The 13,355-nt window shown below is 44.1% G+C and overlaps 1 protein-coding gene across 1 annotated transcript; it reads right to left on the bottom strand.

Annotated features, from left to right (window-relative positions):
* Positions 1–3,783: 3,783 nt before the first annotated feature.
* LOC138287041 (olfactory receptor 5AP2-like) lies at positions 3,784–4,713 on the bottom strand. The gene has a single exon (XM_069227402.1). The coding sequence runs from the start codon at positions 4,711–4,713 to the stop codon at positions 3,784–3,786; it is 930 nt and encodes a 309-aa protein (XP_069083503.1).
* Between the last annotated feature and the right edge of the window lie 8,642 nt (positions 4,714–13,355).

Raw genomic sequence — 13,355 nt, 5'->3', positions numbered from 1 at the left:
AAGGGAAGGGATCCAATCTGTTTTGAAGGAAGTAGTGGGCTATGATATAGACCTTACACCTGAAATTATGGTCTTTGGGACAGATGGCGAAATCGCTGGACCTTGTAGGGCATTTATATTCATAGCCATGGCGGTGGCTCGAATTTGTATAGCAACGGCATGGCTGGATCCACGACCCCCGTCCTGGCAACAATGGTTGGCTAGGTTGCTTTCCTCTTACTACTTGGAAAAATCATTGTATGAACGGAAGGGGAGACAGGCCAGGAGGAAGGGGAAGACAATATGGGGTCTGTTTCAGGCCTGGGTACAGGCCCATACCGGCTGGGGTCGCCCATCTTCGAATTAAGGGGTACCATTCCCAAGTTAGTATTTGTGGGGTGGTTAGGCTTTGTATTTGATATGAATGATTTAATCTGGTGATGTTTTTTTTTTATTCTGTACTTTATCTTTTATCCCTTTTTTCGTTTATCTTTTCTCTTTACCCCCATAGATTATCTTACTCTAAGCTTTCAGTCTATAATGATTTAAAGATGTATATGTAATATGTTTTCTTCCACCAATAAATATTAAAAAAAAAAAAAAAAAAGATTCTTTAGATGCTGTATTTTTTTCTTCCAGGCAATTTACCAACTACATCAACCAAATACTTATCTTATACACAGATTAAACCCTTTTGACCAAATTACTAGTTCTTAGTGGTCATCACGTCTCAATAGAGTTATTCTATAGAAAGAAAAAAATGCATCCTTTAATTGAAGCAACTTGACCTCAAATCTGAACAAAGCATTAATTTTGCCAAATCAGTGCTGTCTGTTGTCTTGTCCTGTTAGATAATGGTATGTTATGCGTGGAGGAGGCTGTGATGTGCAGTGGGAGGTGTTCCTTTCTTTATTAGAAATTTAAGACAACCCCTATCGTTGTGATGTTCTGTGTATGTGCAGGAGATTTGCGAGTATGAGATGTGTCTGCGTGGTTGGTGGAAGGAGCTGCATCTGTTGAAGTGGGTGGGGCCTACGTTTTACATTCCCATGAATGTCCTCTATAAGGATTTTGAAACAACCATGTTTGTGTGTCAGAAGACAGTTGAGCCCCCTACCGTGTGGTGTGACGTGATTTCTGTGTGGGAGGTTGAGGATGAGTCAGGCTGTTGAATTCAGGATGGTGTACAGTCTTCTAGTGCTTTGTTGGTGATCCTGCCTTAGAGGGTGTTCCCTTAGACCAATGTGCTGGTGACTATAGCATGAGTGACAATTTTACTAGTAGTGCTTAGGAGCCACTTGAAGAACTTCATCAGCATCTTTGCGGTTTGGAAACATGATTCAATTACACCATGGGAAGGTGTTCTTGCTGAAGATCACTGCTTTTGACTTGTTGGTGTCGAGCTTGGTACAGTGACTTTTGTTCAGTTAGTGACTGGTCATGGAGGCTTTGAAATTGTTGTTTGTGTTGGTGGTCTTATCTGAGATAGAGAATATGAGTTGTGTGTTATCGGTGTAGGAGACGATGTTGATGTCATGCACATGGATGACAGAGTCACAGGGATCATGTATGCATTGAGAGGGTGGGACTGAGCAATGAACCTTTGCAGATGACTTTGCAGGCTTCTGGGGAGTATGGTGCCAGGCTTACAACTTATGTTAAATCTATCAAGGAGCAAATTCAGTGTCAAGGGGGCCGTTGAATGCCAATCTCAAACAGGCACCTGATGAGGATGGAGTGTGTCAAATGCTGCAGAAAGGTCCAAGAGAATGAGGACTGCCATGTCTTCTGTATCAAGGATCATACAGATGTCATCTGTGGCAGTGATGAGTGATGTCGCTGTATTGTGGTTGGGCCTGAATGCAGACTGCATAACTTTGAGGATCTGGTGGTTACTGAGATTGTTGGTGAGGTGTTGGTTGATTAGTTTCTTAGTGGATGGTTTCTTGAGCCAGGGTATGATGGTGTTTTTTTCCAGGTGTCTGAGAATGTAGCTGAGTTGATGGAGGCATTGGGTGCTAGTGTTTTGCTGAATGGTATGGAATCCTTGACTACAGATCTGATGGGAGCATGGGTAAGAAGAGCTCCCCAAATGGATTGTTTTCATTTTAACTTTAACAACAATTTTGACAGTGGTGACATCTGGCCATGAGTTCAGGGTTCATACTTAGGCTGTGCTGGGAAGCTGAGTTGTAACAGTGAAATTTTCCATTTGACGCTCAATATTGCTGTAAATAGAAGTGCTTTAGTTACAGCAGAATTCCAAGAGCTTGTTCCACAAGGTCTAATGAGGGGGTGTTGTTCCTGGAGGCAGCAGGATGTGTGGTGAAATCTATAATGATTGTGAAGATGTCCTTGCCACAGTTAGTGCACAATGATGAAGATGTATCATACTTGTTTTCCATTTGGGCTCCATTTGCTTGCAGTGGTGTTTCGCCATCCTGCATTCCTCTGTGTACGAGTGTTGATATCGATAAAAACAAAGTCAATGTTCACCATGATATTTGTGTGCATAACAATAAACGTGCATCACTATTATAAAATTCACCTGATGTGACCTCCTCATCAACTCCAAGTCAGAAATACGTGGTCAAGCAAGCTCTGCGACCTAGGCCTGTAGAAACCGATTGACAGATCTCAAGTGGGGTGACACATAGCCTAAAGAGAAACACACAAACAGGAAAAATCCTGATTGATCACACAGGTACGCAGCGACAATACAAAGCTCCTGGGAGAATGGTCCCCAATAAAACCCATTTGGCCAAAGGGATGCACATTCCCATAACACCTTAAAAATTAGATGCCACATTAATCTAAAACTACTCAGTCAATCAGACCACAAGACACACACAGTGATCAAATAATGTGTATGATTACATTATGATCTTTCAACCATTGTATATAAAGGTGCTTAGAACTCTGCAACTTTGAGAGACAGTCATCAGACCCCAACTCTGTACCTCGCTCTCCTGGCTCCTACATTTAATTAAACCAACTATTCATGTTTTGCCAAATGCCTCTTGTCTTTTAATTATCTGAGGTAAATCTGCATTTGAGCAACACCAGCTCACCTGTGATCAGCCGACTGATGTTGAGTTGCGCTTGAGGTGAGCAACTATGTTGGCACAAGCAGTGATCCAGCTGTTGAGGTTCTTGATTGATTTTGGCAGGTTGTTGAGTTCTTGGGCTGGTGCACAAGCAAGGCAGAAGCACAGAATTCTTTTGTTATGAGTATGCTGAAACTGACAAAGCGGTGGTATGCCCAAATAATAGTAGGTCCCCAGTCTCCCTTTTACAGAGTGAAACCTGAGGATAGTTAAGATGACATCACATTTTGGATGCCTAACAATACACATATTGCATAAAAGTTGACCTGGATAATGCTAGGTAAATCTATAGAATGTATCAGTGTTAAGCTACAATTTCTGCATAAGCAGTGATCATGTCCAACAATAGAGAAGAAGTTTACAATATAGATCTATTTCGATAAACATAACTTCACAACTGTTTTTTTATTTAGGAAAGCCATTGCATTCTGAAGATAAGGGCTTCTTTTCATTTGATTTGTACACTCTTTGGCCATCACACACTGTTACAGAAAAGGTAACCTCCAAGGCACACTTAATGAATGTAATCCATAGGGAGGATACTGCTAAAGGCTACTACAACTGATGGGATCTCATTATAATGGGTTTGGTTCAGTAAACAGCAAAACTGTGGCTGAATATGAGCTGGTGATGTGGGCAGATGCACAGCCCAGCCATTTCTCTTCACATGTACCACATTATTTATCAGTGCTTGGTTTTAATGCATTTGCTTTGTTAGTTTCAAAAGTGCACTTTTCACATCTTCATTTCTCATACTGTATATTATGGGGTTCAACATAGGAACCACCATTGTGTAGAAAACAGAAGCCACTTTGTCCTGTTCCATGCGGTAACTGGAGCTTGGTCTGAGATACATGAATAGGACAGGAATGTACAACAAAGTCACAGAGACAAAGTGAGAGGCACAGGTAGAGAAGGCCTTCAGTTTCCCTTCTACAGAGCGAATCCTGAGGATAGTTGAGATGATAAACGTGTAGGAAATGAGGACAATAACCAAAGAGCCCACTTCAATAGCACCTGCAACTGTGAATATCAAAATCTCATTGATGGTTGTGTCAGTACAGGACAGCTTAAAGAGAGGAGGGTAATCACAATAAAATTGAGAGATTTTGTTAGGTCCACAAAAGTGCAGTCTGGAAAGGCAGCTAAGGTGTATCACAGAATTCAGAAAGCCTAGGCTATATGCCACAACTATGAGCTGGATGCAGATTTGTGTAGTCATGATGACAGAGTAAAGCAAGGGATTACATACCGCATTGTATCGGTCATAAGCCATCAGAGAAAGAAGAAGCCCACCGGAACTTGAAAACCCTCCAAAGAAAAACAACTGTGTTAAACATGCATTGAAGGAAAACATTTTTGTTTCTGACAAGAGATTAGCCAGCATCTTAGGAGTAATGGCTGAGGAGTGACAGAGGTCTGCTATAGAAAGGCTGCTTAGGAAAATATACATAGGGGTATGTAGTCGAGGAGCAAAGGTAATCAATGCTATAATGCCAATATTGCCCAGAACAGTGGTTATGTATATGAAAGTGAAAAATATGAATAGCAGAACCTCTAACAATGAGTCATCGGTGAGTCCTAGCAGGATAAACTGGGTGACAGAGGTCCAGTTTCGTTCTTGCATTTAACTTCAAGATAGTACCTGTAAGATAAGATAAGATAGTAAATTATTTGGTCACAATGTTCATTGAACATGTTAATTATGATTTATTGTTTTCAACTAGTTTTGTGATCCACAATATAGTAATAAAATTCAGTCTTGGCACCCTGAACTTGTGAAGTAAAGGAAGTCCACTTACAATATGTGTAACCAGTAACGCTACATGTCTTTGAGGAGTGTCATCATTATGCATAAGGTAAAGGCTAGGATCCATGTTCCCGACACCATCTGCACAGTGCAGAAATCTTAAGCAAACTAATTCTGTGCCCATTCTTATAAAATCTGTCAATCTTTAGTTGTGTTCCAACAAATGGACTTTATGAAGGTTTTAAAGTTTTAAAACGTGAGGAAAAATAATAGAATGAGTTTTCCTCAGTCATGGAATCTAACACCAATTATATTTAAGTATTAAATGAAGTTCAACAAACTCTAGTACTGTGAATAAGGTTAATATGTACCCAAATATAAATATGAATTTGCTTGCTATTAGACCCTCCTCCTAGGTGCTCTTCCAGCGCAAGCTATTAAACTTTCTTATGTTTTCCATGACACACATAAAACACAGTTTTTATGATGACATTTTTTGGGGTATTAAATGTCATGCATTGCATGCCCTATTACAGAATATGAGTGGAGAGGGCATTTTGCCAGGGACTTCTCTGACGTTTATGTGCAAAATGCTATTGGGACATTCGTGGATAACACACCTATGCCTGTTCTTTACAGGGTGGCCATTAATTAAGGAGAACACCTTCCTCCATTCCATTTAGAATGCTGCTGGGGCCTAGGAATGGCAGACTTTAGGTGTGATTGTTGGAACACTTTTGGTGTTCAAGACAGTTCATTAACATTTAGTGAGACAGTATATGATATTAATAATGAGACACAGGGTTCTGCATTTCTACAATCACAAAGAGACCTGCCCTGTATCTAATTAGTGGGAGATTTGCCCTGCACCTAGAGGAAAGCATTTGTGCAAGTATGTCATATTGGTCTCTATATGTATCAGATGTCACTTATGGAGATTGTTCTCTGCTCTGGCATGAGTAGCTCTCCTATCTGACACATAACTTTCTTTCCGGATCATTCTAAAAAAAAAACATTGATGAACTGAAAGAGATTCTCAATAAATTGTGTGTGATGCCAACAAGTGATGGGTTCCTGCTCCTTTCAAACCCCTGGGCAATCTTCGCGCAGTCATGGGATCTTTTCCATGAATTACAGATCATGTTGCTAGCAATTGGAAAGTTAGGTCATTAGATTGCCAGACAAATGATTCAGTTGTTGGTTGATATTTGTTTCTAATATGACCCAGGGAAAGGCAAATTCTGGCAACCTCTGCACTTCAAATAAAAAAATGTCTGTGCCTTGAATATAGGACTCTTTAAAAGGATTCATGGTACAGATATACAGAGTGAGAGAATAAACACCTGACGTAGACGGAAAGGATTCTTCATCAGAGACAAGATGTATAGACCACCCATCTTGTTACTATTCACACCCTATGGCACTTGTAATATGGAAGACAGGATAATCCTTATGTGTGTGATGTAGTATCCCATCGACCAAACTCTACACCAGGCCCTATGACTTTGCAGCAACTGGCATACTTAACGTACAAAAGTTTTGTCCCTGTAAAGGAACAGGAAGAATTCCTATGATAAGACTATTTGACAAATACCTTTTACTTACTATTTCAGTTTCAGAAAGAGTCAAGTAGAAACTAGAGGGCATAATTATACTTCCTTTGGGCTGAATTAGAACTAAACAAATTTCACACAAACTTAACTCCATATTTATATTTCAACACTAAACCCATCTAGCGTCAAAATATATGAGTTAACATCATTTTTTGGATGCATGAAACCACCTTGCGTCAATGAGATGTAGGTTAGGTGTTCCCGTCCAAAAAATGACTCTAAGCCTCTAGCGCCATATCTATCCATCCATGCAAAAATGATTATCTGGTGGGAGGCGGACCCAAAAAAATTACGTTAACCCTGTTTTGTGTCAAGGTTTAATGCCTGGGTCTGACCAGGCATTAAAACGAGGCACATACACTACTATAGAAGGAAAACTCACTAAATGAACAGTTGCCTCTCCAGGACAACATGGAAGTCGTATTGCTCCAGCTAGGCACACGCTGCAGATGTCTGCAACGGCAGGTGCTCCCTCCGCCTCTGCAACAGCAACCCCAAACACCACAACGGCACCCACAAAGGCAAAGCAGGAGGCAGGAGAGGATATTTCAGCAGAGGACAACCCTCCTTGGCCTCAGGGAGCAAGACATCATCAGGACCTATCGTCTCAACTGGGAGTCCGTTCTATGCCTGCTGAACCACATTGCTGCAGACATTACAGCACGACTGCAAACTCCCTACAACATACCGCCCATCACAAATCTCCTCACTGTATTGCATATTCTAGCTTCTGGATCATTCCAGAGAACAGGGGCACTAGTGGCTGGTGTTTCACAGCCAACAATATCTGTGTACCTGCCTAAGGTCTTAGAGGTCATAATCCAGCTCACACCCCACCACATCTGCTTCCCAAACACCCAGCAACTGCAGCAGGAGACCAAGCAAGGATTCTATCTGAATGCTGGGTTTCTGCATGTGCTAGGTGCAATGGACTGCACACATGTGCGAATGGTGCCACCTATAGCTACGGAACACCTATACAGGAACTGAAAGTCCACTCAATCCATAAATGTGCAGGCCATTGTGGACCACCGTGGGCTCTTCACCAACATCTCAGCCAAGTACCCCAGCAGTATCCATGATGCTCACATATTCTGGCAATCCACCATCAACCAGCGGTTCCAGGATGGACAATATGGCAATGCACTACTTGTCTGTAAGTCAACTAACCAAGCAATACACACACAACATACCAACCCTGTAGGACAAACATATACACCACAACAAAGATGCATGGGCATGGGACCACAGACTAACTGGCAACAACACATATGCAACATACCGCAGTATACAACAATGATTGGACATCACAAACGCAGACTAACAGCCACACGACGTGAAGGACAGGAAGATATATGTATGCTTTGCATGCAGAAGAAGACCACAAACCACTACAAGTGTCCACTAGTTGACTACAAAGTATACTTCACACACATAAAACCAAACCATCAATATAACTGTCAAGTCAATGGCCTATTGCATGAGCATGGAAAGAAAGTCAAATCTAGCCACATCCCTACCTCATACATGGTGTGCAGGACTCAGGAACAGTCCACATCATATCACACCCAAGGGGTGTGAGCCACAACTACATCCCATCTACACATGCCTAACATACTTGTAGGCTGCACATACATCTGTCAAAAGCATTGAATTGCACACATCGGAAGAGTAATGTACCAGCCATCTTAGACAAAGGGGCAGAATCATGAGAAATGGTGGCACAACTACTCAACTGACACTACACATGCCCCACGTATTGGCCCATAACCCCATCATGCCTATACTGTGGACTAACAATAGTATACCATAGTGCAGGTTCACTGCTAAACTGGAATGTACATGAATGCCATTGTAGACCCCTGTGGGAGTATTGAGGACATGACTGGCCATACATGAATGAACTAAGTGACCCAACAGAAATGTAGCACGTCCCCCTCCTAAAGTCTGCAATGTGCATGTATATTAAGTCTGGCAGAAAATCCAATTACTTTGAAGATAGGACATATACTGGTACCAAATGTTATCATAATGTTAGAAGATTATACAAACCCTTGGACACTTGGACACTCATCATGAGTTTGTAGACCGGCAGAGGCCACTTGTCAAACTTCCATCACAGTAAGACAGTCATTGTGGTCTAAACCCTGCTGGCCCATCGTTTTCCATATGCCGAGCCAGCTGGAAAAAGGCCCAAAACATAGCAGCTGGTTTTTAAGTGATCCGGCTACAAGATGGTGCTGTGGTGGGTGCAGCAGCAACGGTCATAACCACATGTAATTTGTGCATTGGAAAGTGCTACAGTACTGTCCATGTGAGACCCGCCACTGCCCATGTCAAGAGCATGGCCAGTGCAGAGACCTCCAGGGGGCACCTGACACCCCGATACTGCCAGCCCTTGCATGATGGTGGAACTGCCAGGCAAAGGCTGGCAGAATCTGGAGTCTACATCTAGAGGCCTGCGCTGCTTGCAGCACTGCCCTGGAAGATGAAGACTGCTGGGACTGTGAAGCAGCATTTTGGTGGCAACCTGACAATGTTGGTGGTCCAAACATAGTGGGTCCACCACGGTCATAATGTCAGGGTCATACTGTTACAACTGCAGCGGTCCAACTGCCACTGTGAGTCTGACATACTTGAGAACACCAGATATGTAATGAGGGCCACGATGGTTGACACAATCACCATCTGCCACTAAGGCCCACTAAGTGTTGTACTGCATGTATAATGCCACATGCCAACATTGACTGAATAGGCTGGCTTTATAGGGCAACTATGCGGGCCACACATCAGACACCATTGTGCTGCAAGGAGGTGGTAGCCTTCATCCAATATGAGGACCCTGCTACTAAAATGGACTACACATAAATTGTAACATACATGATGAACACACCAGATGCAATCCAGATGTTCACATACAGGTCCTTAAGGCACTACACATGAATGACATGTACAGCAACACAGTCAAAATGTAGCATATCACAAGACCTGGAACATACACAACACCACAAACACCATTCAAATGACTTCTGATGGCCAAGCTCCATGCACCACATATTGTTACATCATGTGGGCAATGTGCAATTCCATGGCCCATTTACCAACACAGCACGCTCCCTAACAGATAGCATGCAAGGGGGGCACACATAAGGTAGGGGCTGTCAGGAAATGGAGGTAAAGTAATGTCAGATCTGAACACTGTCACAACACTGTGTGAGAGCAGCTTTGCCTGCACCGTACATGTGTGTCAAGGGGGGGGGACATCATAGGCAATGTCTCTCCTTCAGTAATTGCCATTGGTAGTTAGTCAATGTTGGAAGCTGAACCTGAACCATTGGTCAATGGCTTTGGAGCGACATGAAGCAGTTAGGGGTGTTGAATCCATAAACAAACAAACACATTACAGAATGTATGGATCATGATTTACAATTGAGAGAATGAATCTGCCAAATGATAGTCTGGCTGGAGTGTAGGCAGAGTGTGTGACACACCCATCTACATAGGATCCACAACGGTCACACAAATAGGCTTGATTCGCACATGCCTACTGCTAGTAATGATAAATACATGTTGACAAATGTATGAGTGTCCATCCTAGGTAGCAGCGGGTTTGCCATTGTCCACAATTAATGACCTGAGTTTGAATGTCTACACAGTATGCCCTGTAAAACAACATAACACAGCACATTGCACTACAAATCACTCATTGTCACATAAATGACAGATACATTGCATGGTACCAAATATAACTAACTTGCTCATACATTTAATGTTGTTCAATTTCACAATCCTGTGTGGCATGTGTGTAAATGTGTAGCATTTTCCTATGTAGTCAGGGACCCACATCACACTGAGTGGGAGTAAACACAGCCATATCTAATTTGCTTACAGATGCATCCCAGTATGCAGACAGCATCACCATGGCCAACAAAGTGATGTGGCCCATTCCATTCCTTGGGTCTGACTTCTGTCCCCAACCCAGGGAAAACGCTGCCCACAAGGACAGAAACCAACAGATGCCACTGACAGCTGTCAGTGTTATGAGCCAGGCCCCTGACCATCCACTGCTAGGTGGAGACCCTGAGGGGGGCCGTTGGCTGAGCTTCTCCTCCAACTGGAGGGCTGGTAGGGAGCTCCCAAGGGATTCCTGTAGCATCCCAGAATGGGGGGTAGTAACCCCAGGGGTCTTGCACTCCTTCTCCACTCTCACCAGGTCAGGGGTGGGTCCCTGATACTGGTCCCTCAGCCCAGGGTCTGTACTCTGAGGCTGAACAGAGGACAGGGGTGAGTCCTTCCTCCCTGTGCTTCCCCATCGGGGCTTACATACCCTCCTCTGGGGAGTGGTACTGCCAGACATCTGAACTGTTAGGGCACCCTGGGGGTTGGCCCTCTCAGCTCTCCTGACACTAAGGGAAACTCATTCCCCAGAATGCAGTCAATGGGCAGCTGGGGACTAACTATGACCCGACTCTGGGTCACTTCCCCACCCCACTCTAGGGACACCCGGGCTATGGGGCAGAAGAAATCTTCCCCAATGGCTGGAGTCACTCTACACACCTGTCCGGTGTACTGCTCTGGTGACACTAGTCTCTCCACAATCATGGTAAGACTAGCCCCTGTGTCTCTCAGAGCGGTGACTGGGATCACATTCACTCCCACCTGGTGGAAGTGACGGCTCCCACCCTCAGGGATCACCAGTTTACCCTCTGAGTCTACCTCCCAACTAAAGGAGATGAAGGCATGGTCTATGACCTGTCCCTGGGGACTACATTCCCCTAAGGCCACATGGGCCACCCCTGTAGAGGTCCCAATATTGGGTGAGTTCTTTGGACAGACAGATTCCCCCTTCCTGTGTCCTATCTGGGAACACTCAAAGCAGTGGGGTTGGGGATGGGATGCTTTGGGCCACTGCCCACCAGAACCCCCACCCTGTTTCTCAGATGATGTATGGGAACCCTTTCTTCCCCCCTTACTCTGGGACTCGTCTGGGTCATTTCTAACCTCCCCCTCACTTTGTTGGGGGGAACCGGAACTACCCTTCTCGGGGTCACTCCCAGATACCTTTTTGGACACTCTGGTGCTTGCCCAGAGGTCCGCCTCCTCAGCAAGCTTCCTGGGATCAGTCAGCTTACTATCTACCAAGTGCTGGCGCAACTCTGTAAAAGTAGTATTAAGCATATGCTCTCTCAGAATCAAGTCATATAACCCTTTATAGTCATTTACTTTGTTGCCCCGCACCCATCCATTCAGTGCCTTACTGGAAAAGTCAAAGAAATCTACCCATGTTTGTGTGTTTTGTTTGGTGCTGTCCCTGAACATCTGACGGTATCCCTCAGGGGTCAGCCCAAACTTGGCAAGTAAAGTGGCTTTCTGAAGTGGGTATGTGTTTTGATCAGGTTGATCCAATGTGAGAAGTGTGTCCCTCCCCAATGGCGGCACATAACCCCACATAGCTACACCCCATTTCCCTTCAGGAACCTCATGAGCCCTTAGTGCAACTTCATAAGCAGCTAACCATTTATCTATGTCAGTGGTTCCCAACCTGTGGTCCGGGGACCCCTGGGGGTCCGCGAAGCCTTCTCAGGGGGTCCGCGAGAGCCTAGAAAATAAAAAAAATATTAACAAGTATTGACAAATTAGGTCCCCAGCTTCCACTAATGACTCAGGCGGGGGTCCCCGAATTCTAATGATGATTCAGTGGGGGTCCCTGGGTTCCTTTAATGTTAAAGTGGGGGTCCACAGAAATCAAAAGGTTGGGAACCACTGATCTATGTCATCTCCCACCACAAAACTGGCACCACATTTTTGGGTATACGAACCTTCTTTTCTCCAGCAGGTCCTGTCTGTATGCTGCCACCATTATTGCTGGATTCAGACTGTCTCGCCTTGATCTCCAGCTCCTTGAGACTCAGTTCATGAGCCAACAATAGTTTTTTTTCAGCCAAAGCTCTTTCAGCTTCCACCTGTTTGGCTGCTCTTTCAGCTTCCGCTTGTTTGGCTGCCCTTTCAGCTTCCGCTTGAATCTGTTTGGCTGTTCTTTCAGCTTCAATCTGTTTGGCTGCTCTTTCAGCCTCAGCTTGTTTGGCTTCTCTCTCTGCCCTTCTCTCCTCCTGTTGAGCCTCAATTTTCAGTTTTGCCATTTGCAATTGGAACTCCCTTTCCTCTCTCCTTTCCTCTGCGGTCAGGCTTTGCATAGAGACACTGCTCCCTGGTCTGGAAGGGGGCACAATTGCAGTGGTAACACCATCCACAGATAGTGAAAATTCCTCTGAGGTGCCATTTTCTGGCTCCTCTTCCTCATCATCCTCTGGCCCTCAGAGCCACTTGAAAGTCCTCCTTTCTGGAGGCCCCTTGGGTGGGTACCCTCAATGCCCTGCAGAATCCTCTTAGTTGTTTGACCGTATATGTATCCAACTGGACTAGGTCAAAGTCCCCTGTCTGAGACCCAGTCAGAGACATGTTGAGTGAGGATTTAGTGTTTGAAAATTGTCAGGAAAAACCGATTTGCAAAAAGAGATAAAAGCCAAGTTGACCTTCAACTGTGGATAGGTAGTGAAATACTTAGCTACTGTATGTCACTGCACCAATACAAGTCCTATCCCACCGCTGCCACCAATGTTAGAAATGGGGTTTTTGGTTGGCAGTCAGGTTACCCCCTGTCCAAGCAAAAGCCCTCACTCTAGTCAGGGTAAGTCACACACAATCCAAGATTATCCTGTGCCCACCCTCTGGTAGCTTGGCACGAGCAGTCAGGCTTAACTTAGAAGGCAATGTGTAAAGTATTTGTGCAATAAATCATACAATACCACCATATAGCACCACAAAAATACACCACACAGTGTTTAGAAAAATATATAATATTTATCAGGATAATTGTAGGTCAAAAAGTTGCAACGGAAAATTGTA

This window comes from Pleurodeles waltl, chromosome 4_1 (genome assembly GCF_031143425.1).
Source record: "Pleurodeles waltl isolate 20211129_DDA chromosome 4_1, aPleWal1.hap1.20221129, whole genome shotgun sequence".
NCBI lineage: Eukaryota > Metazoa > Chordata > Amphibia > Caudata > Salamandridae > Pleurodeles > Pleurodeles waltl.
The sequence above is the reverse complement of the archived record's forward strand: the minus strand, read 5'-3'. Positions and strand labels throughout refer to the sequence as shown.